Source organism: Drosophila tropicalis, unplaced genomic scaffold (assembly GCF_018151085.1).
Source record: "Drosophila tropicalis isolate 14030-0801.00 unplaced genomic scaffold, ASM1815108v1 contig_413, whole genome shotgun sequence".
NCBI classification, from domain to species: Eukaryota; Metazoa; Arthropoda; class Insecta; order Diptera; family Drosophilidae; genus Drosophila; species Drosophila tropicalis.
The window spans coordinates 1,237,411-1,262,362 of NW_027172877.1; the positions used below are offsets into that span (position 1 = coordinate 1,237,411).

At 35.7% G+C, this 24,952-nt stretch overlaps 1 protein-coding gene and 1 non-coding gene across 4 annotated transcripts; one reads left to right on the forward strand and one right to left on the reverse strand.

Moving 5' to 3' along the window:
* Positions 1-96: 96 nt before the first annotated feature.
* hoe1 (hoepel1) lies at positions 97-23,434 on the reverse strand. Of its 3 annotated transcripts, XM_068285512.1 has the most exons (11): positions 23,180-23,434; positions 5,371-5,477; positions 3,134-3,338; positions 3,005-3,065; positions 2,801-2,939; positions 1,830-2,734; positions 1,443-1,772; positions 1,028-1,375; positions 822-969; positions 659-752; positions 97-596 (listed from the first exon to the last, which is right to left on the reverse strand). In XM_068285512.1, the coding sequence occupies exons 1-11, from the start codon at positions 23,380-23,382 to the stop codon at positions 512-514; spliced, it is 2,625 nt and encodes an 874-aa protein (XP_068141613.1). In that variant the 5' UTR covers positions 23,383-23,434; the 3' UTR covers positions 97-511. The 3 variants fall into 3 exon arrangements, with proteins under 3 accessions (XP_068141613.1, XP_068141612.1, XP_068141611.1); XM_068285511.1 differs by lacking the exons at positions 97-596; positions 659-752; positions 822-969; positions 23,180-23,434 and adding exons at positions 17,050-17,469; positions 19,662-19,791 and having other exon boundaries at positions 1,154-1,772; XM_068285510.1 differs by lacking the exons at positions 97-596; positions 659-752; positions 822-969; positions 23,180-23,434 and adding exons at positions 17,050-17,563; positions 19,662-19,789 and having other exon boundaries at positions 1,154-1,772.
* Positions 4,622-4,693, forward strand: TRNAD-GUC (transfer RNA aspartic acid (anticodon GUC)). The gene has a single exon. It is a non-coding gene; the product is annotated as a tRNA-Asp (tRNA).
* Positions 23,435-24,952: the final 1,518 nt, after the last annotated feature.

A 24,952-nucleotide genomic window follows, 5' to 3' on the forward strand; every position in this document is an offset into this window, starting at 1 on the left:
TTAACATTTATATTGAGATGATTTGAATTTTGATTTAAAAGAAATATACGAAAAGAAATATATACTATTAGTTAACTATCAAATAAAATTGATGAATTTGTTTTAAGCATTTAATTTTAGCTTCACTTTACATTATACATTTAACATTTAACAAATTGTTTCACAGTTCAGCGACATAATTATGTTTAAATAATTAAATTAATATTCCATTTTAGTTGTAATTTCCTTGTTTAGACTACGCACTACACTAACAACAATGTGTAAAAATATATATATATATATATGTTTTATAATATCTTTCGTTTTGTTTACTTTTTGGTTTTCACTTTTTGTTTTGTTTTTTTCCAAAATCTTATAGAAGGAGATCCTATAAGATCCTATTTGCAAATTCTTTACATTTTTGATTTCTCAAGCAACTGATAGTATGAGTGTTGAAAATGTTTAACAGTGTTAGGTAACGAGGTAAAGTGCGCCTTTTTAGATTCGAATTCGCCGTGCAAGAGGTCCTTTATCAATGCCATGCGAATAACGAGTGTGAAAGCAGCAAATAACCCGTTGTGACTATAATACTGCCAATCATAATGGGAAAACCAACTCTGCGGAGTACGAGAAAGTATCGTTAGCATTTCTCAGATATTTAAGCTTGAGTCAAACTTACTTGAAAAACTGTAGGAAAGTAAATTTGTAGCCATGTTGTTCAGCCACGCCAGCACAAACCACATTGGCCGAGGCACCAATCAGAGTACCATTGCCTAAAGAAGAAGAAAAACTTCGATGAATATCTCCTCAACTGAAAGATCTTTCAATATATGTAAACTTACCGCCCAAACAGGCGCCCAAAGCTAGAGCCCATACCAGAGGCTGCAGAGGCAAGTTCAGAGTGCTGTTCTGTGCCAATGATATGGTTATTTTCACCATCATAGTGGTCAATGGAATATTGTCAACAAAGGCCGAGGCCACAGCGGAAACCTGAAAGAAGATTTGAGTTTAGTCTCCAAGTAGGTATAACATCTTTTTAAGAACTCACCCAAAGTATAATTAAAATGGCCACCATTAGACGACGATCTTCACCTACGCCCAAAATGATTCCCTCTGTCATATTGCCAATCCATTCGATTAAACCCAATTCGGTCAACGCTTCCATCAATATAAATAGCGCAGCAAAGAATAACAATGTCGACCATTCCACTCTAGCCAAAATGGCCTCCATGTCCTCAATGTCAGCTAAAATGATCAAGAATATGGCACCCAACAGAGCAGTCCAGCCGAGGGAAAGACGCTGCAGCTCAGGTACTGAATGCAAGAAGAATAAACTGATAACAAAGAGCAAGGCGGCAGAGCATTTGTACAACAGTGCCTTGTTTCGAATGGGATACTGTGGATTCGGAGAAGGAAACGTAGGGATTATCATTACAGAAGCATTGCCAATTAAAGCTACTCACCTTGGCCTGCAGATTGGCCAATGTTTGTTGATAATTGGGAGCTGGTTCAATGACTGCAGTCATGCGTTTCTTGAGGCTGCGCTTCAATCGATTGACTTTCTTCATGAGAGTTTGACGAACTAGCTCCTCATCCTTGGAATAGGCAGACAGGCTGGCTGCAGCACGTTTCCAAACATGAATTTCATGACGCAGCTCCTCCACCTCTGGCGAATCCTTGAACTGCAGATCACTGATATTTCGAAATTTGAAACGCAATTGAATATATGTTTGCGCCATAACCAAAAGGACGCCAGGCAGCATGTGAAGAGTAAAGACAGCGAAATTGACGCCCTAAATAAAGGCAAATGATCAGATTAATGCACAAGATGGTAAATGCGGTTGACTTACGTTCTTGGATATGTAACTGTTGGAGGCTATAATCACATTGGGTGGATCACCGACTGGGGTAAGAGCTCCACCAATATTCGAGTAGATGACCATGCACATTAATATGGGCACCGGATTCAAGCACATGACCTCACAGAGACGTATCGTCACGGGCGTCATTAACAGAACTGTGGTGACGTTATCCAAAAACGACGACAAGATGGCCGTGAATAGGCAGAGACAGTTGATTAGGGGCCAGACATGTCCATTGGTTATCTTATAGGCATACACGGCCAGGTAATCAAAGACTCCAGTTTCGGAGAGTATGGCCACCAGAATCATCATGCCGAAGAGTAGCAGCAAAGTCTCCACATCAATCCAACCCATAATGGTGGCCATTGAGGGTCGAGAATTGAGTGCAGCTAATATACCCACTGATAAGGTGGATGCAATTATGGCAGCGAATGTTCGATTCACGATTTCCCAAATGATCATCACGTAGAGACCACAGAGCACGACTGCAGCATAGATGACACCATCCCTCTTGTAAATGGGAGACTCGTCCACATTCAGCTGTAAAGGAAGCTCTCCATCGATGCTGCTAGAGAATTCAAACCTCAACTGAGTTGAATTCCCTTGACTCAGCCACTGAGGATCGGTGGGTGATAGCTCAAAAGTGCGCTGCTTCTTAGTATCCTTGGTGGCGTCTATTAGCTCGGGATAAACTACATCTAATTGCCAAAGTTTACTAGCATTCTCCGTATAGATTTCGTCGCCAGAGAAGTCATAGTAAGTGCGAACCACCTGAATCTGCACCACTGGTAAGGGTACGCTGTCATTCAGCATCAGATCATTCTCCTGCAGACGAAAGGGACCACGTAAACCTAAGCCGATGCGTTGCAATGTCGATGTGGTTATTGGAAAGACTAAAAAAAAGGGAAACACATTTAGAGGTTGAAGTGAAAAACCATATCGTATATCGATTCACCCACCTCTTGTTGAGCCATTTCTAGGAACACTTATGAGACTCAGCTGATCCACATGCTCGTTGTTGGACATAAGGAAGGCCGTGAACACACACCACACAACCAGGAGTATGGCGATTTTGAACCAAATCAAATATTTCTTTAACTGCGAAAAAAGAAAAAATGCAATTTAGCAAAGAAGATAAAGAACACTGATCCATTTGCTTGAACCTTGCTCTTGCTATGTCCTTCGCCATCTTCATGCTGGTCCTCATTGTTGTTGTCCAGATCCCTAGGTATCACAGAAAACTGGTTGCACTAATTACGTAACGGACACTCGAAATTCACAGAACTACGAACCTGCCATCGAGTACACGAACTTGCCCCACCTCGTTTGTCACATTGATACCGATATGTGTGAATCCGCCGCCAGTTGCATCCACACCAACTGGGGTCGTCTTGATGGCCGTTAGAGTTGTCTCATCGTGATGGCCATTCTGCTGCTGCTGCTGCTGTCGCTCTCGATGCTCGACCGCCGCATCCTCGGAGGGCGAAGGATCAACGTCTGCAAAGTCATTTTAAATTGTATCAACCATTAAGAAGAAGAAATGTTGCAGATGGTTTTTATCTACCAAGGCCAGCTATCGGCAAATACTTGTGCGTAAATTGTTTCATTAGGACACCAGACAGACAACTGTCCTCACATAAAACACGAATAAACATTGGCTATAAATATGCCATACTATGACCGTGAACATGGCCATCAGGATGTGACTAAAACAATTGCTAGGTAATTGGTAAACTTAACCTTTTACTTTCACCATGAAAATGTACAATTTACCCTTCAGATGTAAGAGTTTATTTGGGAAGCCTTTCGTAGCTACAATCATCTATCCAGAAACATTGACACATAAAGGTTCATGTGATACTCTTTCTTTACCTACAGGTGTTAAAGCGAAATTTCAAGAAACTTAAGCCAAATATATGGATTCGGATGACTAGTCCAAGTTGGATCAAATTGGTCGATTACGTTTACCAAGTTTATCTGATTGTGAGCAAAATTAGTTATCGAAACGATAATGGAATACTTATGGAATCAATCTTGATGAAATTTGGTACAGTCATCTATAATTTCATTTAACTCATAAGTATTAAGTTTGAAAAAGTCGGTTGAAAAATAATGATTTGATTGGTCTAAAACTCCATTTTGCTAACTTTTATTTAGGGTCATTAAAATGCAGTATGCAGATTTTGATTACGAACTTGAATCGTACTTAAAATTGTTAAGTTTTTTCATAATTCCGTAGAATACAACGAAAATGTTAAGATAAATCGATATTTTCTACCAAATCGGAGCAAATATACACTTAGTGGTCCAAGTCGACTAAACCTTTGTTATACAATGCCTACAGGATTTACATTGATCCAGACAGACAGACAGACGGAATTGAAGTCGTCTTATCATGCTGATCAAGCACTAAAGAATTAAGGATAAATGTATTTTTTAGGCGGCCAATCAACAAATTCAGAATTTAGTTGTTACCCAATCATTGAGTTGCAAAAAAAAAGACTAAAATTGTTGACATATTTCTACTAGCACGATATTTCAGGACGTACCCCATCGGATGGATACATCACATTATATAGTAGGTGTGTTTTGTCGTAAATTTATACCGAATATTAGCATTAAAATAAGAAAATCAATATTGATAGCTTTGGTGCAAAACTAAATTTCTTAATTTTATGATTGTGACACTAATATTTATAATTCTAATGTTTAGGCATTAGAAATAAGAACTTGTCAAAGTGTTTTCAACAATGAATCTTTTTTCCGCCGCGTTTTCAACGTCCTCGATAGTATAGTGGTTAGTATCCCCGCCTGTCACGCGGGAGACCGGGGTTCAATTCCCCGTCGGGGAGAACGGAAGTTTTTTTTTTCTTAAACAAAATAACAAAATGTCATTCTTTTATAAGAAAAAGAACTAACAGAAATAGAATCGAAAGTTAGTTAACTACGATTGCCTGTTCTTGACATTAGCCACAAATAACATTCAATGGACCAGCAACTACATGGTATAATAATTCTAATTTTAGATAACTTTTTCTTCATTTCTACTATGTACATAAAGACTATATTGCCCGCAATCATTTGATGGAAATAGGTTATACATATGTATATGTGGACGAGGGATGAACTTGGTCGGGGTCTCCAAAAATAGCCAGTGTCCATTAAGCAATTTAAAGTGATAAACTTTAGCCACAAGTTGGCGGCATTTGGCATGCAAATAAGTAGCATAAGAAGGAGCTCTAACTTGTGTCTATGTATGTAGCTACATATATTTGCATGTATATGTCCCAGGCCCAGACACAATCCCGGATTCGGTGCCCAATGTCAATGCCGAGACCACGCAAATGGCAATAAAAAATTCAACAATAATTACGGCAATAAAAAAAAAACAACAAAAGTAAGAAACAACACAATATCCGAACCAACGCACACAAGGTTATTATGCCAGAGACATTACGAGCGAGAGGGGAGGGGTCCAATAGACCTTACCCCAGCACCGCAAAATATAAAAGAAACCATATAAACTTACCGCCATGTAAACGCTCATGCTCCTGACGAAACGATGCTAGGCTGGGATCCTGACGAATGCGCTCGGGTAGAGTGCGCCAGACTTGTAAGGCACCTTCTGTTACTTCGCTACATGTGTGAAGGAGGAGCCGGAACAGTCACAGTAGCCGAGCCGAGCCAAGAGGCAATTGGAGGAGATGCCAGGTCCAAGTCAAATGGTTGGTGAGGTTTTGTTACACATTGGGGAGTCATGAAAAAAAAAAAAAACGAAACGAAAGAAAAAAGAAACAGTGAATAAAGATTTCATAAGATTACTTGACTTTAGTACCAAAAATATAGGTATATATATAAGCGCAAATTTGTTTGCTCAGTTGCCTGGGCGTGGCATGTCGGCGGCACGTGCTATGCTCAATTTGTGAAATTCAATAAATTTTTAAGCCAGTCGATATTGATTTTCATTCACGTTCGCATTCTCATCCTTGGCACTTGCCTTATAAGGTCTTTAAATGCTTAAGCTTATGATGTGAAAATTCAATTGTTCCCTCTGATTGATGGACCCAAAAAGGTATTACAACTGAGCACTTTAATTCAAAATCAATAGAAATAGTAAAAGGGAATCGTCTAGAATTTGTCAAAAAGATTTAGAACAGATTAGGCTCAGACCTCCCACTCCAAATTACCCTAGTCAACTTCAAATTTTCTATCTTGTTACTTGCATTTGTCTGTCACATTTCAGGTTGACACTTCTCCATCAACCCTTATCAGTATATATTAGACAATGGAATCGAGTAGTTGGGTTAAGTTAAAAGACAACAAATCGTTGTTAAGGGAAATATTTCGCTAATTTCACCCGGTCGATCTGAGGTTTACAACGATATTGCCTGACACCTAATCCTTACTTCGACCAAGAATGTAATAAACCTAAAATTCTGAAAAATTATTTGTTTATTTTTGAAGTAAGCGATTACTTTACACATTTTTTTTTGAATTTCTTAAACTATTCGTAAGATAACTAGAATTCCGTGAAGTGATTTGTATACCCTTGCAGGTTTCGTTATTACTCTTTCCTTTCATGTGTTTATATGATAGCTATATAATGTAGTCATCTGATCCTACAGTTAATTAACGATTGATAGTTCCTATTATTTGCCTATATTATATATATGAAATCTAATCTGGTGGAATGCAAAATATGCAATGTCTGCCGTAAATAGAGTCTCACATGGAATTCAGCTCTTTAGTTTAATGAATCAAGTTGGAGTTTGAGTTGATTTGGACGGGCATATAGATGGCGAGACGAACGGATCTGGCTAAATGAACTTATAACATATATGTAGTATAAACATATATACTATTCGTTGCACACTTGTGGTCAAAATCAATAGACCCTATTTGCAAGAAGATAAAAAGAGATGTATTAATTCACTCAGAAGACCAAATTGTCAAAAAGAAACAATATAAAACTTCAAAATGCCTAACAATGACTCAGTTTAGTATAGCTTTTGATGTTACGATGTATTTTGAGACATTTGCCTCAGTCATGGGTTTTATCATCGTCAACCCTGAGGAAATAGTTCCTGTAGAACACATTTTATCTACATTCACCTAGTCACGTAGTTTCAATCAAAACTGGGCAACAATTTCTCAAATATCTTTGCAATTCTTATGCTAATTTTTATGCCAAATCCCCCCACATAGAATCACACATACACACGCACACACACACACACATAGAGACACTTAGTCGCCCAATTTTCAAAGTCAGGCCCAATTCTGAAAACTCAAGAGCCGCTTTATTAGTTGGCACTTAATTAAAGCGCTTTTTGTTGCTGTTAGAGCAATGTCAGTCAGATTGAGAGATGGGCACACAAACGCATATACATATGTACATACATATATAAGTATATAGACAGAGAGACCCATAAGGTCAGGCCTGGAGTAGACCAAGACACAACTTTGCTTTATCAGTCGCAGCTGGTAGGCAGCGATTCTAAGGTTCTATATCTCTCTATTTATAGGGGCAATAAAAAATCATTGTTCTTGTTTTTGTTTTCAATTTCATTGCAAAAATAAAGAAACAATTCCATTCATATAAAGATTGAACGAGTCTTATTTTCATTCCAAATGCGAGTTTAATGACTCTTGGCAATAATTACAAGTACCAAGACGCAGCTGGGACGCCAATTCCCCCTCCCAGTGGGAGGATAAGCCCCAACCGCATCATTAGGGAAAAGCCATTGCCTTAGAGCTTCACGTGTACCATATAGTATGATGTTGCTCTCGAACTAACTAACTAACTACTAACTAACTAAATGCAATTTATGCACTTGATGCTACAAAATGGTCACAAATCTTAATTTAGATTTATTTAAAAGAAAAAATAATAAAACCTGTAAATGGAATAACTCATAAATTACATGTAGTTAAATTTAGTTTAAGGATGATAAAAAAAGAAAGAGACAGACAAAATGTATCTCTGTATGTGCTGTTGATAAGTGGCAATGATACCAGTCAGAATAGTCATATGCACTTGAGGATTACTTGAGGAGGTCTCATCCAAAAAGTCGGAGGGGAGTGCAGCGAGATTCTGTTTACTTGAACTTGCTTCAATTGTTTAAACTTTGCCGACAGCTTAGACGTTTATAAGACAGATTTTTAGTTTAATTGGCTTGAATTTTTCTGTGAAATGATGCGACAAATTGAAAGACTGGGCTATTAGAATGGAATGGGGGAATAAGAGGAGGATGAGAACAGGAGATCCTCAACATTTTAAATATAGAGTACACGTAATCTTGAGCCAGTAACTTAAGAGTTTCTTTTATCGGTTAAAACTTTTTGTTTTTGAAGTTTTTATTTTACTTCCGTTGTAAGGTAAATGAGTTATCAAAGATTTTTTCACAACCGTGACCATTCTCAACAATTGTTATCATCAATCTACCATCTTATCACACTTTGCACCGACGGAAAACTGATACACAGTGGGCAAAAGACGATTCATTGATTTTATGTTGAGATACTTAACTACTACTACTGTAAGTATTAACTACTTGAAGTATTGAAAGACTTTACTTCTGAAGTGGCCCTTTTGAAGATTAATTTCGATGTCAACACAATACACATACACACACACACACACAGATAGAGAGGAAGGAACACACAGACTACTTCCACCCGCAGAGGTTAACATTAGCAGGGAGAGCCTTAAATGAAATTTCTGCTCGACTGGCGACCTCACGAAACGATGATGAAAAATTAGGTTCTAAATTGGTTTCATATATGTGTATTGTATATACGGAACACATACTCATCCTCGTATGAGTAATCCTCGGAGCTGTTGTTGTAATTATAGGACATCCTTCAAACGCCTGTCAAAACGGCGTTGCTATACGAAACGCGCGAACAGAGACCGCAGAAAAGTGACACAAAAAATGGTCTTTTATTATTACGTAAAAAACAACAGAAAACAACAAAAACAAAAAATGCAATTTGATTCTCGTACTCGCGACACGCAATGTTCTTTTTAGCCAAAGCAAATATTGAAGAATTTCTTTGTTAATCGCATATTATGGCAAAAGAGAGAAGAAAAAAAACAATTTCAATTGACTTTGGAGAACACTTGAAAAGGAAACCGAATAATATTTCAATTGTAATTTGGTCGCGTGCCCTTTTTTGGTTTTTGATTCTCTGCCTTTTTTGTTAATCTGTATGAACTTTTTTTCACTTGCTGCGGATCGGATCGGTTGTGCTATCTATTCGAATGCATATATTTAGTAGTAGTAGACCGAAGGCCCTCGCGTAACTAACTAGCATGCACAATTTTTTACCCTATTTTGTAGGTTTTTCTGTTTTCTGTTTGCCCCAAGTCGCATTCGCGCAGCGGCAAAAGCAGCGCTGAATAAAACAACAACAATCACAAAAAAAATATAAAAAAGAACAAAAATTTCCTGATATTCATATTTTGTCGCCAGTTACTCTTTATCTCTTTGGTTAGTGTCTGTGCTTTCTGCTGATTATTCGCATTTATGCTTTCTTCTGCTCTCGCCAATAGAGTGCAAAAAATGCACTGCAGAGAGAGAGAGAGAGAGAGAGAGAGAGAGAGCTGATGATATTAAGAGAGTCACTTGCTTATGATGGCTTAACCCGAGCTTAATCTCTGCCCCTGAGATTCTTTTTCGGCTCTGTTCGCTCTTCATCGGTCGGTTTTACTCTGTTGTTCTTGTGGTTGTTGTTGTTGTTGGCGTGTTGGCTTATTTGCACTTCTTTCAATTACACTTGATTTATCACATTTGACAGTTATTGTGCGATGCTTGTGATCTTGTGACCATGCGCTATTATTTGAACTATGGGGCATATTAGCAGGCTCCATCAGGCAGGATAAGCTGAATCTTGTAAAATAATCTCTTTCAATCTATAATATATGATCTTTTAAATCTAATGAAGTTGGACTCCATAAACATTTAAAGGCTTTCCCCAACATTGTCAATACTTTATTCAGCTCGTATAAAGTTGGCTGAAAATCCTCCACACAAGTTCTAACTCTTTTGAAATTGTTCGTCTTTGAGGAATCATCTGTATTAGGCACTTGCCGTTTTACTTTAAGGCCAGGGGATGACTTAATTCACTGGCTCATTTTATTATTAAGTTTATGAAACAATTTTTAGTTAAATTGAAGAGATATTTACGTTATTTTGGGTATTAACCCTGCTGCCTCATCAGGTTCAAGGCCAGCAAATTGTTGGCCCACGCGCAATTTAAAAATTCTCTACGAGATGTATGCAAATGAGATTCGTCGGGGTAAAAATACATCGTCTCAGCTTCATCTTCATCATCTTCATCGTCTTCATCATCATCGTTCGCTTGTCAGAGAGGAAAAGTTTTTGGCAAAACATTTTTCCATTTTGGCAAATAAGCAAGTTTCAGCTACTTTTTCATCTATATATTTTTCTTTTTTTCGGCACAGCTGGGCGTAACCTCTATGGCTCAACTTCACCTGTGCTGAGCTGCTATGACGTCACAAATGATATACCATATACTATATATGTATGTATGTATGTAAGTTTTCTGCCATCGTTGCATAAATTCATGGGCTATAAGGTAAAGGTAATGTGATAGCTTTTGGCTTTGGACCCCAATATAGATTAGAGAATCGTGCCATAGTAACTGACACCCCAAGAGCAACCTAATGATGATGATAGAGGCGTCAAAACGAAAGTCAACTCAATTCTGGCACTCTCCGGCTTTTTTGTTAATGAAAGAAACATCGCTGTCCAAGCATGAAAATGATGTCGCTAATGTTTGCCCAAGCTCACCCACAATATGGTGAATATCTCTATCCACTCACTCCCCTCTGTCTCACTCTCACTCTCACACACGCCCTCTGTCTAGCCCATGGGGCGTCTCTATTACTTCACAAATGTTTGTAATACAAAGACACAACACAACAGAATAAAAATGCAATGCAATTTAATTGAAATGCTGCCAGAGTTTCGCATTACATGTGCTCAGAATGTGCTCTTCTTGGTGTTGGATGCGGATATATTATCTATATACATACATGTGTTTGTATATATAGATATAGGTATATGTATAGGAAAAGTTTGTCAACATCAGCTTATTTAGTTGGAATTGAAAATGGCAATTGTTTATCTTTAAAACCAGCTGATTGCATGGCTGGCTAATCGAATCGGTTAACGACTCATTTTAATTGCTGCTAATTTCAGGTTCATTACATTTCGATTATCTTCAAATTGATTAAAAATTAAATTGCTCACTGATTGTGGGGCTAAATTTAAATTTAAAATAAATGATTTCATTTGTCTCTCTATGAATAATTAATTTACATTTTAATCATCTCCCAACGCTTTGCATTCAAATACATTTTAACTGCAACTACTAAAAAATAATTTCATGTTTAACATTAAATATTAAATCAAATATATAAACAGGGGTGGATTTTAAATAAATGTCGCCTTGGGCGCAGTAAAACATAAATTCAAATGACTTAAAGTAAAAATTCTGTGTTTAGGAATCTTAATTTTAGTCTTATAAATATAATTCACAGCTAATAATGCATTTGCAATGTTATTAGATTTTGAGTTGGTCCACTCGATACGAGTACTTACTGTTTAACCATGAATTGAAATCTATTAATAAACATAATAGACTTAATTCAAGATGTGAATTCTCATTTCTGCATTCGCTGTTTCAAGCAGAACACGCACTTTGTCCATTTTGTTAAATTAAATGATCACGCGCTCATCCCGCAACTTGCTTTTATTCTTAGCTTTATTAATTCAACAAAAGTAACTTAGAGACACACACACACGCACACTCAAAGGCATATGTGTGTTATATAGGTCATTGTGCGATTTACAGGCCCGCCCCCCGAAATAAAAGTATAAAAAGTAAAACGTAATTTTGCCCAGTTGAACGACGGACCCGGGTCGTTTTGGTCGACTTGGGGCATGTCATTCATGTGGCTGGCTGGCGCTCTCAATGTGACACGCTTCATTAATTCATCTGAATTGAAAGCCTGCCCAGCAATCGTTGTCAAGATTCCCAGTTCTAGAGTTCTCGAGTGTCTCATATATGACTTTAAGTTATTTTTAAACCATCTCTCAACCTTGATTAGCATGTTAAATCCGTCTTTATTATTTTTCATTTTTATGTTCATGTATATAATATTGCAGGCGGTAAAATTCCATGGCGAAAAGTTAATTAATTGAAAAATGCGCTGCCGGGCAACACGTTTCAATTGCAAATTGTACTTACACGTTCCTAATGACTTCATAGTCACACGTAGGCGACCCACAACAAATCGAATTCGGTCCCAGACGAGGACCGAATGCGGCTCACTCTATTGGCAGCAGGAGGCACACTCTGTTTGAACCAATGTGTACTTTTATTTTACGAATATGTAAATACCAGAACACAATTGTATGTAAATCCAATTTTAAAATGTTTGCCAAATACCTGACGTTCCACTGCGAAATGTGTTGAGCAGGTGTGAATTTGAATTTCATTACCAATCAAGTATTTTACTTGGGAACAATCAAAGGCTTTATGAACATGAGAGTAATTTTATTAGCAAATGTTTGTCTATTAGACATTTGATGGATGGACAGCGACTTAATTATGAATATCAATAGAATTAAATATGTGTTTAATACATAAATCACCTAATTACTTAAATCCTTATATATGACCGTATTGAAGTGAGTTAAGTTAAAGGCCCTTGCATTTACCTTAGAAACGAAACGAAAGTTCTGAAGAATTATGTCTACTTGAAAGACTTATAGAAACACAAATCAGGATAGGTCTTACCCAATTTGGGGTTATGAAAGGTACAATTAAATATAGTAAAAGAGTTTTTTTTATATCTTTGTACTGTACAGTTTGGTCAATATCCGTCAGTCTATACAAACTACTCTTTCAGTTTGTTTTCACTCAGTTTTAAGACATTTGTAGGAATCGATCCGATCTTATTGTTAGAAGTTTGTGTTTTAGCACTAAGTTGGTCTTACACCAGTCTAAATTTGTTACTACCTTAATCTTACACGATTGATTATGTATATCGTTTTTGGTTTAAAAAAATTTTCTAAAAGTTTTAGATATTGTAAATTTGTTAAAAGAGATGACAAAACATGAACTCTATAATATAAAAACCTTTGATTATTTAGTTGCTGAATGATTCCAAGATCAGACAATGAAGCGAGCAATTCGAAATCACACAGATTTTCAATTCGACTGATGTGTAAATACAGTGAAAAACGATCAGCTAAAAGTTTTCTTTAGACTCTACTGAGGGTCTTCTAACGGAACCTACTATTTTGAATGAAGTCCATGTCCTGCCTAATATAAGTATGTAAGTATGAAAGATAAAATTAGTGACTGGTTATCCGTCACCTACGAGATCAAATACAATGGAGGCTTAGATGATTTTTAGCCATAAAATCCGTAAATACGATGTGAAAGTGTGCGACATGTTCTTGGAGCTATTACAAAGACAAAAGTAACTTTATATTATATATTTTTAAGTATATTCTCTATGAGGCAAAGAACAATAGATCATTATATAACAAAATATAATATTCTTATAACAATTGGATATATGTATAAATTCTTATAAGCCAAAATTGCCAAATGGTTTTTCTGAAATTGTTCCCTTTTCAACTATCAAAGTGATTTAGTATTACAATTATAGCTTACATAGGTCGAGTCATTTGTATGGGACAAAAAAAATGTCATAGGCGTCTTTCATATTCGGATTCTACAAAGAATCATAAGATATTTTCACCAAGAAACTATAGGTTTAAGAAGCCAGTAGAGTAATATTATGTATTTTTGAGAAATTATTATTAGTATTTCTATTTCTGTATTTAAAGTATTTAAAAAAAAAGTTTGCATTAAAAATCTCTATCAAGGAAAGTACGTTGAGAAAACTAAAGTTTTAGGGTTAAGTTCTTTAGAATTCTTCGTAGAATTTGATTTGGTTGATGATATACACGGAGAAAATTGAACCACCCTGTTAGACATACAAATATTTTGTATATTTTTTCAAACTTTTTAAAATTAGCCTAAATACATTATGAACTTGAGAATATTAAAATTTGACGAGACTTAAATTACATGTCAGTTTATGTTAAATCAGTGTCTTTTGTGTAAGCAACTATAGGAATTACCTTTTCTTGTCGTGATGCATGTGTCATGTGCAATTACCCAACTCAATTCTGTTTTTGTTTTTTTGATATTAAAGGTTTACGACACTCTGGGCCAACAAGAGCCACAGTTGTGGCCCCAAAGCCTGTCGTGAACATTTCACATTTTGACACACGCATCCCTTCTGAAGGAACATTGGCGGGGGAGGGTAAGAGGAGGTCTCATTCTCATAATCACATTTTTAATGTGCTGAGAACAAACATGTTGTGTGTGTGCGAGTGTTTGCGAGTGTGTGTGTTTCTGACACACTTAACCATTGACCTTGGCTGTTAAGACGAGGTCATATCTTGGCTTTGTTCTAGCATAAAAAGATGACCTGAATTTTCTTTTAAATTCAAATTTCTTTGCTAAGCATTAGGCAATTTTAATAATTGTCCTACGGCTATTTTCACAGAGCGATCAAGGCTGGAGGGGAAGGGGGGTTTCCCCAAATTGAAAAATAATTGCTATGCCAAAAGTTTCGTTGTTTTTTGGTATTTTCTTGATTCCTTGTCTCTACAAATTAATTAGTGTTTGTCTTCGAACGAAACTTCTGTTTAACTTGCCCAGCACGTTTCACTCCGGGTGAAGTCCTCAATGGGTGAGGACTCTCCCCATAGAATGAAATTCCACGCTTCACTAGACAGACTGATTGATGGTTGAGATTCTGAATAGCCAAGTACTTAAAGACATTTACCTTGATTTCTTGTCAAAAGGAAATATGGCAAAACGAATTTCTTTTCAATATCAAAAGGAATATCTATTTGTCTCGCCATTCACCGAGAACCTCGGCGGGCGATGCTGGGGCCGACAGGCGAGTTGAAACGGAAATTAAATATATGCCATTATTTATTTGTGTTTTTCCTTTTTATTCTTATTCTTTTTTTCAGCTTCTTTTCGACACATGTTTGTGCCATTTGAGGTAAATTACTAAGTTCTTGGGACTGGAAACATGTTTTCATGTTTATGCTCATGCCTTTATTGTCTTGAATGGCCTTATGTATGGATACGCTGGATACGCAAGCCTGAGTTTGGGTCAAAGGCACGTGCTTAGGTCAGACACATAAATATACAAGTGTAAGTATGTATATGTAGGTTTGCAGATGAAAATGTTTTAGCCAAAAACAACAGCAATAAGGTCCTGGTCTTGCCACCGTTTTCTTGTGAACTTTGTCATCTCAGTGAGAGCAAACCTTGTAATTAGATAGGTTCAAGAGAAATTCTTGTTGTTGGCGGCACCTCTTTAATAATTTCACAAAAAGGTAAAGGACTTTTTTCACATTATTGGCCCCAAAAGGACCTTTGTTGTTGACCGTAGCCAAAATGGTAGCATATCTAAGGGATTCTATCGAAAAGCAAGTCCAAAATATTGTTAGGATTAATTGTCTAAATAAAGAAGCAAATGTAATAAGATTCCTATTAGCCAGACTATGAAGTGGCTCATGAGCTATTTATAATTCAAATTCATTTTTTATGATTAATTTGCCATTAATAAAAATAATCATTAATTACAAATACCTTTTTCATATATACTCCTTTTATATATCAGACAACTTATATATTCATACTAGATTAACTCATCGACGCAAAGAAACAAAGGTAGTTCAATGTATGCAATACTAATACTCTCTTGTAATGAAGTTTTTGTTTTAAAAATATCCAATAAGAAAAAAATCGAAATCGAATATCCTAAACACAAATGATATATGGTTTTTATCAGCCATAGTTAATGTCTGTATTGCAGAGAAAAACTGGGAAATCGCCCATAGTGTTGTTAATCGATGCTTTCCTCGGTGGTTCCATCAAAAATTTGTAGCTTATTTTGTTAAAAATTATATTTTTTGGATTATAGAATTAAAACAAATTAAAGCTCTTTCAGTTTTAAACTTTTCTTTGTGAAAATTTAAACAAATTTATAAAAACTATAAGATTTATTCCATAACTGAATTTTATTTCAAAATAGTCGTAAAGCAATACATTAACTTTCGTGTAGAGATCAGTTTTCCATAAAAAATATGAGAAATTAATAATTATTTAATATTCATTCATAACGATTCTGAAACCGTACTAGAAATGTTAGTTAGAGATCTATTAATCAACTTCATGAAACGACTAATTTGACAATTTTTTAAAAGGAACTACCAACTTAAGAGAAAAATATGTTATGTTTGTAACTTTTTTTACCTTATGACCAAAAAAAAGTTCAAACATGCGAAAAATACTTTGACAATCACTAAAACGACGACATATTAATATCGAAAAAAGTCCATCAATACATCGAAAAACTCAAAAACAATTGATATTATCGATGGTCGCAATCGATGGTTTCTTCTGTCCATCTGTCTGTCTGTTTCTATGCTAACTCTTCTTTCAGTTTTCGAGACACGGTTGCGAAACCTTATAAATTATGCTTCTTACTGATATACCCAGCATATTTGTTTGAATTAAACAGATTGGACAACCATTACATATAGAAATCAGATAAACCAAAAATGATTTTAATTTTGAATATTTGTTTTATTATACATATCTATAAAAGAGACCGTCAACGGCTAGCGAGAAAAGTTAATATTCCGCTCCAGTGGCGGAGTAAACTAACCGAGATCATTATTTGAGTTATTTTCTCTGCGCCAAATACAAATGTCGTGTGTATTAAAATATTTAAAGGCTTAAAATTGAACCCACTTGATATAGAGAGAAAAAAATTACGATTTCAGCTTGTGTTAAATAGATCTTTCTAAGAAACGATAAATTTCAAACTCTTTCTAGGATAACAGAATCCGTAAGTAGCTTAAATATTTTATCACCTCTTGAAATAATCTACTTTCAAAATCGAAGCTCAAGCCAGCTTAAAAGAAAGAAAGTTCTACCAAATTAAATAAAAATTCAAAATGTATAAAATACATATTTGGTTTAAAAAATACTCTTTAAGTGTACCGACTAACTTTAAACGTAAGTTTTTCATTTATACTTTTCTTACTTTACATTTTCATTTTGGACTTACTTTGGCTGTGGAAATTTATCGCTCTTGTTGGACGCTTGGCGTTGCAACCAAAAGCGTTTGCTCACTTTCACCCGCATTTTGAATGGCCAAACGTTGCGCTTTTTGTGGCGTTCAGGTTTCTGGCCAATGCCCCTACCGCTCCCACTTCGTCGCCTCCCGCTGCCACTCCTCCTGGGCGTTGTTTGCGATCCGATGGATGTGGCACTATGGCCGACACTGTTGCTCGTGGGAGAATGCGTTTTGTTGTTGTTGTCAATTTGCTGGGTCTGGTCGTGAACGGAGGGGACGGCGTGTATACGATTTGAACCAATTTTGAATGCCTTTGTCTTTGCCTCTGTTTCTGTCTTTGTCGTTGCCTTTGTCTTCTTTGTTTATTCTCAAAAATTGACTTTTGTTACAATTCCTTTCAAGTGATGGTATCTGTTAGCACATTTTTGGTTTGTTGAATTTATGCATAATATTTTCAGCACGTTTAGTCACTCAAATTACGCATACGCACTGTTGGCTTTGAAGCCTTTCAAGTGAATGAGAGAACTTGAATAGATGAGACAGCCGAAAAAAAAAAATATTACTTATATATAAAAGTAGAAGAGTATGGAATATCGTTTTGCCTTTCTCACTTGAAGTTCAGTTCATGTTCATCAGGATGCGCGGTCACGCAGTAAAGGACCCGAAAATAAGTCATGGATTAATAATGCATAGACAAATTTCGGTCAGAAATAGTTTGTATCCAGAATATGGACACGACATTATTCCTCTCTCTCTCTCTCTTTCTTTGTCTACTATCCCTGTTTGTGTGTTCAATTGATTAGAAATCAATGAATCAATATTAATTTACTTTACTACACATCAAAAATCAACCAGAAACAAAAGTCAGCGAACAAGCACGTCTCACCAATTGGTTTTCGATTTGTGGATTATTTTGTTAGAAACTAATTAAGTAGTAAACTTACACAGACACACACACACACACACAATTTACGAGCTTATGACGATAATTAAAAATTCATACCCTCATTAGGGTGGGTGGATTGCGAGGCAAAAATGCTGGCATCCATGACCACTGACCTCATTTTAATTTATGCCATGCGCCCTCATTTCATTGGGCCCGAATATTTATGATGAGGGCTTTGGGGGATTGTCGCCTGGTCAAACAGGATGCGGTCAGTATAGATATTCGCACACGTGTTATGTCCTAGCAAAGCTAAAAATATCATCAACGGAAATTATTCTCCCCGGCTAACGAGATATATTTAAATGCGATACAAACAGGATAACAAATTTTTCACCCTTTATTGGCCATGCTAACGAAATCCATTAATACCTGTATATGAACTGTTGGACTAGTAATGAAAAACACAACAAAATATTGAAACAATTTGAATTAAGGATTAGCAAAGCTCTCCAAATGAAATTACCTTCAATATGACAATATATGTTTAGTTTAGTCTAGTCAAAGTCTGTACTCTTAATTTTCATTCTCATATAAATAAAATAATTGGCACAGAAACGAAATTTCACATATTTATGGGCATTAAGGAAAAATGTTTTTGAAGTGTGTGGCACCTTGAGCTTAACATTTTCTCGGTTAATTTCTAATTGAAAAAGTATTTCTTGGAAGGCTTTGGAGCCAGGCAACACGTTTTCCCTGAGGTTATTTTAATGACTTTGCAATTTGTTAACGAAAATTTTGACTCTTTGTTGTTCTCAATCCTCTTTTGTAAGCCACAAAAATAAAGTTTTTTTTTTTTTGGGTTTGGTTACCCTCAAGCGAATTCATCAACAAAAATTTATGATATGTTGAAAGGTTGTTACTTTCATTTGTCTGGCAAAGTTTCTAGTCGAGATACAAAATGCTATAAAGGGATACCACATACACACACAATAACACATACACAATGAAAACCCTGTATATATTGTTATAAACTAGCATAAATATTTAAAGGAAACTTTTGCGTGATGACAACATTTGTCGTTTTCGTTGCCTACTTTCTTGGGCCGAAATGTCTGTTCGTTTTATTTTATATATAATATTATGACGCCTATGAGAATGTCTCCCAGTGCCAGATGATGATTATGATTATTACTGATGATGAGGATAGCACTGATGATCATTTCGCTACTTAATTAATATATTACTTTTTCGCGTGGCCTGTTCAAATTATTGTATAAGGTTTTCTCCTTAACATCAATAAATTATGAAAAATAATAAATGGATCAATCCAATGAATGTTGTTGTTGTTGTTGTGGTTTTCTCTTTTGTTTAATTAATAGGTTTGTTTCCTTGCCCATATATTTAAATTTTTAATCAAATTTTCGTTACCAAATGCAAAGGCAACTGCTGTGACTACAAAAAATTCCCACACTTGAAAGGAATTTTCAATGATTTGCAGATTGATAAATGGAAAATTAATATATAGCAACCACAGACATACATATGTATATGCTTATATACTAAATTCTTGTATTACACACTTAATTCCCTCTAGTTTGTTACGCTAATGACGCGGCTAATCAGAATCTGATAACATTATTATTTCTTCTCTTAATTATGAACATGAACTTCAAGTAATTTGCTTAAACAACTTCATTTTTAGCTTTATGTTTCTCACTTGAACTTTATATATTTAAAACTGTTTTGTTTAAAGACACTGTAATAACAATTTTTATATCAATTGTTTTTTTTTTTTTTGTTCTATTCGTTTGCTCCACTTTTTTTGTTTGCCAATGTGGAAAAAGCCGCACGTCCGTTGCAAACGAAAGTTGTAAACTGAATAAATCTGTGATGTTGTCGTCAGGTTCCTAGTCAGGTTCCACTGCTGCCGGTTACTGCGTGGTCGTCGTCTCACTCGTCTCCGTTGCTGTCGTTGTCAATGTCGGCAGCAGCAGCTGTTGATTTTCGGTTGAATGCCGCATTGAAAGCAATTGAATGGAAGCCGCTTTCAATGGCTGTTGAATGTTTGTGTTTCTCTGTCTCTCTTTCTCTATCTCGCTCTGTGAATATAGCTCCAGAGAGCGCCGGGAAAATAAGACTTGAACTTGAACGTTGGTTATTAAGGGTCTTAGCACTTTGACTGACTAAATTATAAATTATTAAAACAATTTATACAAATTATTTAACATTAAATGTTATAGTTAATAGTTAGTTTTTGTTATAATTTATCCAATTTAATGTAATTTTGAATAACTTTCCTTATCTTTTTTTACTAATCTGAGAGAGAGAACACTTTTTCTGTAAAATTCTCTTCTTAAAAAACAAATTCATTGTTAATTCGTGAATAAGTAATTAATATCTATTAATTGAATTGATATGCGGAGCTGATCACATCGAATCATCTGGCTTGGCAATTAACACAAGTCAAATCATCGACTTAAAAATAAACTAGAATTGAATAAAACTTTGTCAAAAGTTGAGCAAATAAAACTTGTCTATTAAATATTTACGCAGTCGAAAAAGAGAAAAAAAATCAAATCAAATTGAAAGCAAAATGAAATTGTTATTTATAGATGCGAGTAGATAAGATCCCCAAATGAATCTAAAGCTTAAAAGCAAAAATGTCCTAAATTCGCAGACAAAAGACAAATTTGCAAACAACATTCTCATCTGAGACTGTGTGCGTGAGTGTATGTATGTATATGCGGGACAAATATCTGTCTTTATGTGTGTGTGTGTGTTTGTACGCTCGTAACTTTCTCGATTTCTTTGCATTTTCAACTCAATTCACTCAAGTGTTTATTGAATACACAAAACACTAAATAACTTGGCAGAAGCAAGAAAATAAAACGAAAAAAAAAAAAAAAGATAACAAGGCACATGCCCGCACTCAATACAGGGGTTTAGTCAGCTGCTGGCATCCATGGCGTATGCGTATTATTTATTATTATTATAATCCACAACTTGGACACTTAAGCGGATTTAAAGTGACACAAAATTTATGTTCTTTTATTTTGCAATTTTACAGCTTAACCATGACCAAATAATACTTCGATGGCAAAAACACAATGATGATAAACAAGATGATGAAAAGAAGAATAATTCTAATGGGCCCCATATACTCTGACAACACCTTAGTTTTTTTCATTTCATCAGCCTGTGCTATCCTAGAAAACCTTTAGCCAAGATAGTTATTCCTAGCATAGATATTTATGTTAAGTCCATACATAATTTATTCTTACATACATAACTTGGGCACTCAATGAGGCTTAAAAGCCTTCCGCAGTGTTAGGTATATAAATGTATATACTTTTCGCTATATACCGGAAACTTTACAGTCCCCAAGAGGGTATCTTACCTTTCCCCTCTTTGTTGTTGTTCTTTTGGTGGCCGTTGTTCTCAGTTTTTGGCTTGACAACAAACTATTCGCAAGTATTTACATTTTGACACAAAATTCTTGGTGGAAAACCCACATGTACGCCGCATGAGAAGGAGGGGGGGAAAAGCCATAACCACTAACCACCAGTGACTATACAAAACAAAGTCCCCCCTGCCCGCGCCGCGCCTACGAATGACAATAGACCACACCTTGTAAATAGACAGAGAGCCGCAGAGGCAAGTATTTGTTTTTGTTAGTTGTCTTTCAACGATTTCTACTAATCAAATGGCTCACGTGGTAATTGTTTTGGGTCAAACAACTAACTGTTTTTTGTGTTTTTCTTCTTTTCATTTAATACTGTAAAATTAATACCAACGCTTACTGCCATCATCCATGAACGTGTCAATGCCAAGGCCAATAAGAATGACCTTCAAGTTGAATGGCCAACTGACCGTGTCTCACTCTCTCTCTCTCTCTCTCTGTGTGTGTGTGTGTGTGTGTGTGAGTTTAGCTTTTTAACAATATATTGAGAACAACAATTTCCCAAGAAAAAACTCGTTATGTGCAATACATTGTAATGAATGCGCATTTGTTGCAAGTCAATAATAAATAATTATGTAAATACAATTATAGAGAAGAAGTGCATATTTAATAAGCTTGTTGTCATCGATATGAAATCGTTATAAAATAAATACAGGGTGTCGATCCAAGTCAATAACTTTCTTAAATAGCAAATAGTAAATCTCTTGAAATACTCTTCTTTGTGAAGATTGACCTTAAGCTGGCTTAAATGAAAGTTTTGACGTAAATCTGTAACTCTTTGTTGATAACTTATAAATGTAATAATAAGGGATACAATTTTATTAAATGGGCTAAACTACCCACAATTTATAAACATATAATGCGTTTTTTTAAGTTTGCTCCACCCTGTATTATTCGAAATGTTTCTATTAACTAAACTCTTCTGATCGTGAATTGCGTTGTAAGCCATCTCAATTAGCTGGAAACCGTAAGTGTTCTACTGAGTATTCAACTAGAGAATGGATTGCAATTAACAAAGCGGAACTTTTAATTAAAAATTCTTTTTTCCACGGTTAGATAATACATATGTGAATATTATAATATCTGTTTTATTACCCTTTCCATCCCGTTCTGTGGCTTATTTGCCGATAACGCACTCTAATCTCATAATTGGCATTTAAATGCCTCGTAAAAATGTTTTACTATGTGTGGGAGTATTCTTAATTTCTCTATGGCATCTATATATAGCCACACTTCAATTACACTAGCCGTAGATGAGGGTAAGGCTAATATTTAAAGTAATGAACTACTCAGTCATGTGGTTTTTACTGTGTAAGATTAAAGGTTTTCATGGAAATCATTATCAGCTAAACAAAAGACGCTTAGAAAACTTATCCAGTTCAGTCAGTTGACACGTTGCAAACTTGTAAAGAATAGCAAACAATTGAAACAGAAAAAATGCATATAAATATTTAATAATACGTTTCAGAAATTGTCGTTTTTTCGTGTTGACGACCTTCTAGGAAACGTCATATACAATTTGTGATAAGAAAACGATTGTCTGCTATTCTGTGTATTCATCTTAGGTCAACAAAGTCAAAGACACATTACCAGCTGGACCAATTCCCAGCATCTTATCAAAAAAGAATAAAACAAATTCCGAATAGACAAATTGATTTCCTGGAAACAAAACACAAAAACCCAATGAAACTCACAGAAAGAAACAAAAAACTTGCGTTCGTTTCCATGGAATTTTAGTTAGCAAACTTTTCTGTGTGAATATTTTTGGCTCTTACCAATTATGTCGATGTCTTGCATTGAAATGTAGCCACTTTGTTATTTCCTGTAACTTGGAGTGTCGGTCTTTGTCCTCCTCGGGATCATAATCATCATCATTGTCGGCCTCCAATTTGGCATCTTCTTGAGCCAAATGGTAGGGGTCACGGGAATGATCGGTAATCATAAATGTGGGTTTCGTATAGCCGTAAGGGGACGACATATTCACTTGCACACACACACACACACACACACAAATAAGAACCAAAAAAAATGAATCACTTAATTTGATTAAAAAGCCATTTGGGCCTAAAAACATCTTTAAACCAATTCCAATATGGTTTGAAAATTAATTAAAATTCTCTGCGACCCGAGGCGCCTTTCATGCGGCGTTTGTTTTCCTTTCAGTCTCGTGGCTGCCATAAAACTGCTGTTCTGGACACCACATGACGCCCTCATCCAAGTCTACTCTTTGAGTGAAAATTGAAAAACAACAACCAAGAAGGGAAAACAACTAAAAGCACAGAATAGGAGGAGAACCCAAAGCACAATCCGTTTTACTTACTCAGTTTTGTCTGTTGTGCCATTTCCCCCCCTTTTTGTTTTTCTTTAGGCCTCACTATATTGAGTAGCATTTGACTAAATATTCTCTAATAAGTGTGAGTGATGAAGTGAAATTTTTTGCGAAGGTCTGTAAACTTGTTTGGCGGAAATTACATGAATCTGCTTCCGCAATGTCTTTAAGGTAATACAACAAAACGTAACGTTCGCTCAAGTTCAAAAATTCACAACACAAGGGTCCAATCGCTGCAAAGGATTTTCTTTTATTAAGAAACTATATATAGACAGATGGATTAGCAAAGATTATTGGCAAAAGGTTAAGAGGATAACCAGGACGATAAGACACTCTAGATTATTAAGAGCCTCTATTTCTAGTTGAAGTTCTTTTTTCATCGATTTATGTAAAAAGGGGAAAATCTTTGTTATTCATGGATTACTTAAATCCATAAACAATACACGGTTAATTCCAACAAAAAACCCTTTTCAATGTTACAGTAGATGAAAGTATTTTAGACATCATAAATTATATTCCTGTTCTTCATCAGCCAAGTTAAATTAGCTATGTCGGTTCCTTAAACAGGCTCGAATGTTTTATTTGGTCTGGGGACTGTAAAAGGTGGAATTATATTGTAATGCAGATTTATTTTTTATATTGTCTGGACGTTGACGCTTACAATGCGAAGTACGTAAAAGTAGCCCACACGACACCAGGACATAGCCTGGTTTGCGCGAGCCCAAGCAGAGAGTTATCCACCTCCCGCCCGACCGATCGTGTGGACAAATACAAATGAAACGGACAGGACTACAGCTAATTATGAGCTGTGTGCTAAAATAGAGGTCTTCATGAGAAAAAGAGAGGCTTCTGATCTGATTACGGGATCCAGAAGATTGTAATCAGAACATAGGACTCGAAAAGGTTCATGCAGGGAATAGTTAGAAATACAGTGTTTTAGGAATAGAGGAATAAAATTTGTAGTACGGGGGTACAGATAGGTTTAACTGGTTTAATAGCTCAGAAGAGTCTATTTCACCTATTAAAAGTTTGCAAATAAAGATAGCACCAAGCATTACTCTACGATTAATTAAAGAAGATTTATTAAAAGAAGCCTACTAGAGTATGATGGCAAATTTCACATTGCGATCCCAATTTAGACCGCGAAGACCAAAAAGCAGAAACTGCTTTTGAGCAGATTCAATTTTACTTTGGTGCGTCCCATATTGACGTGACCATT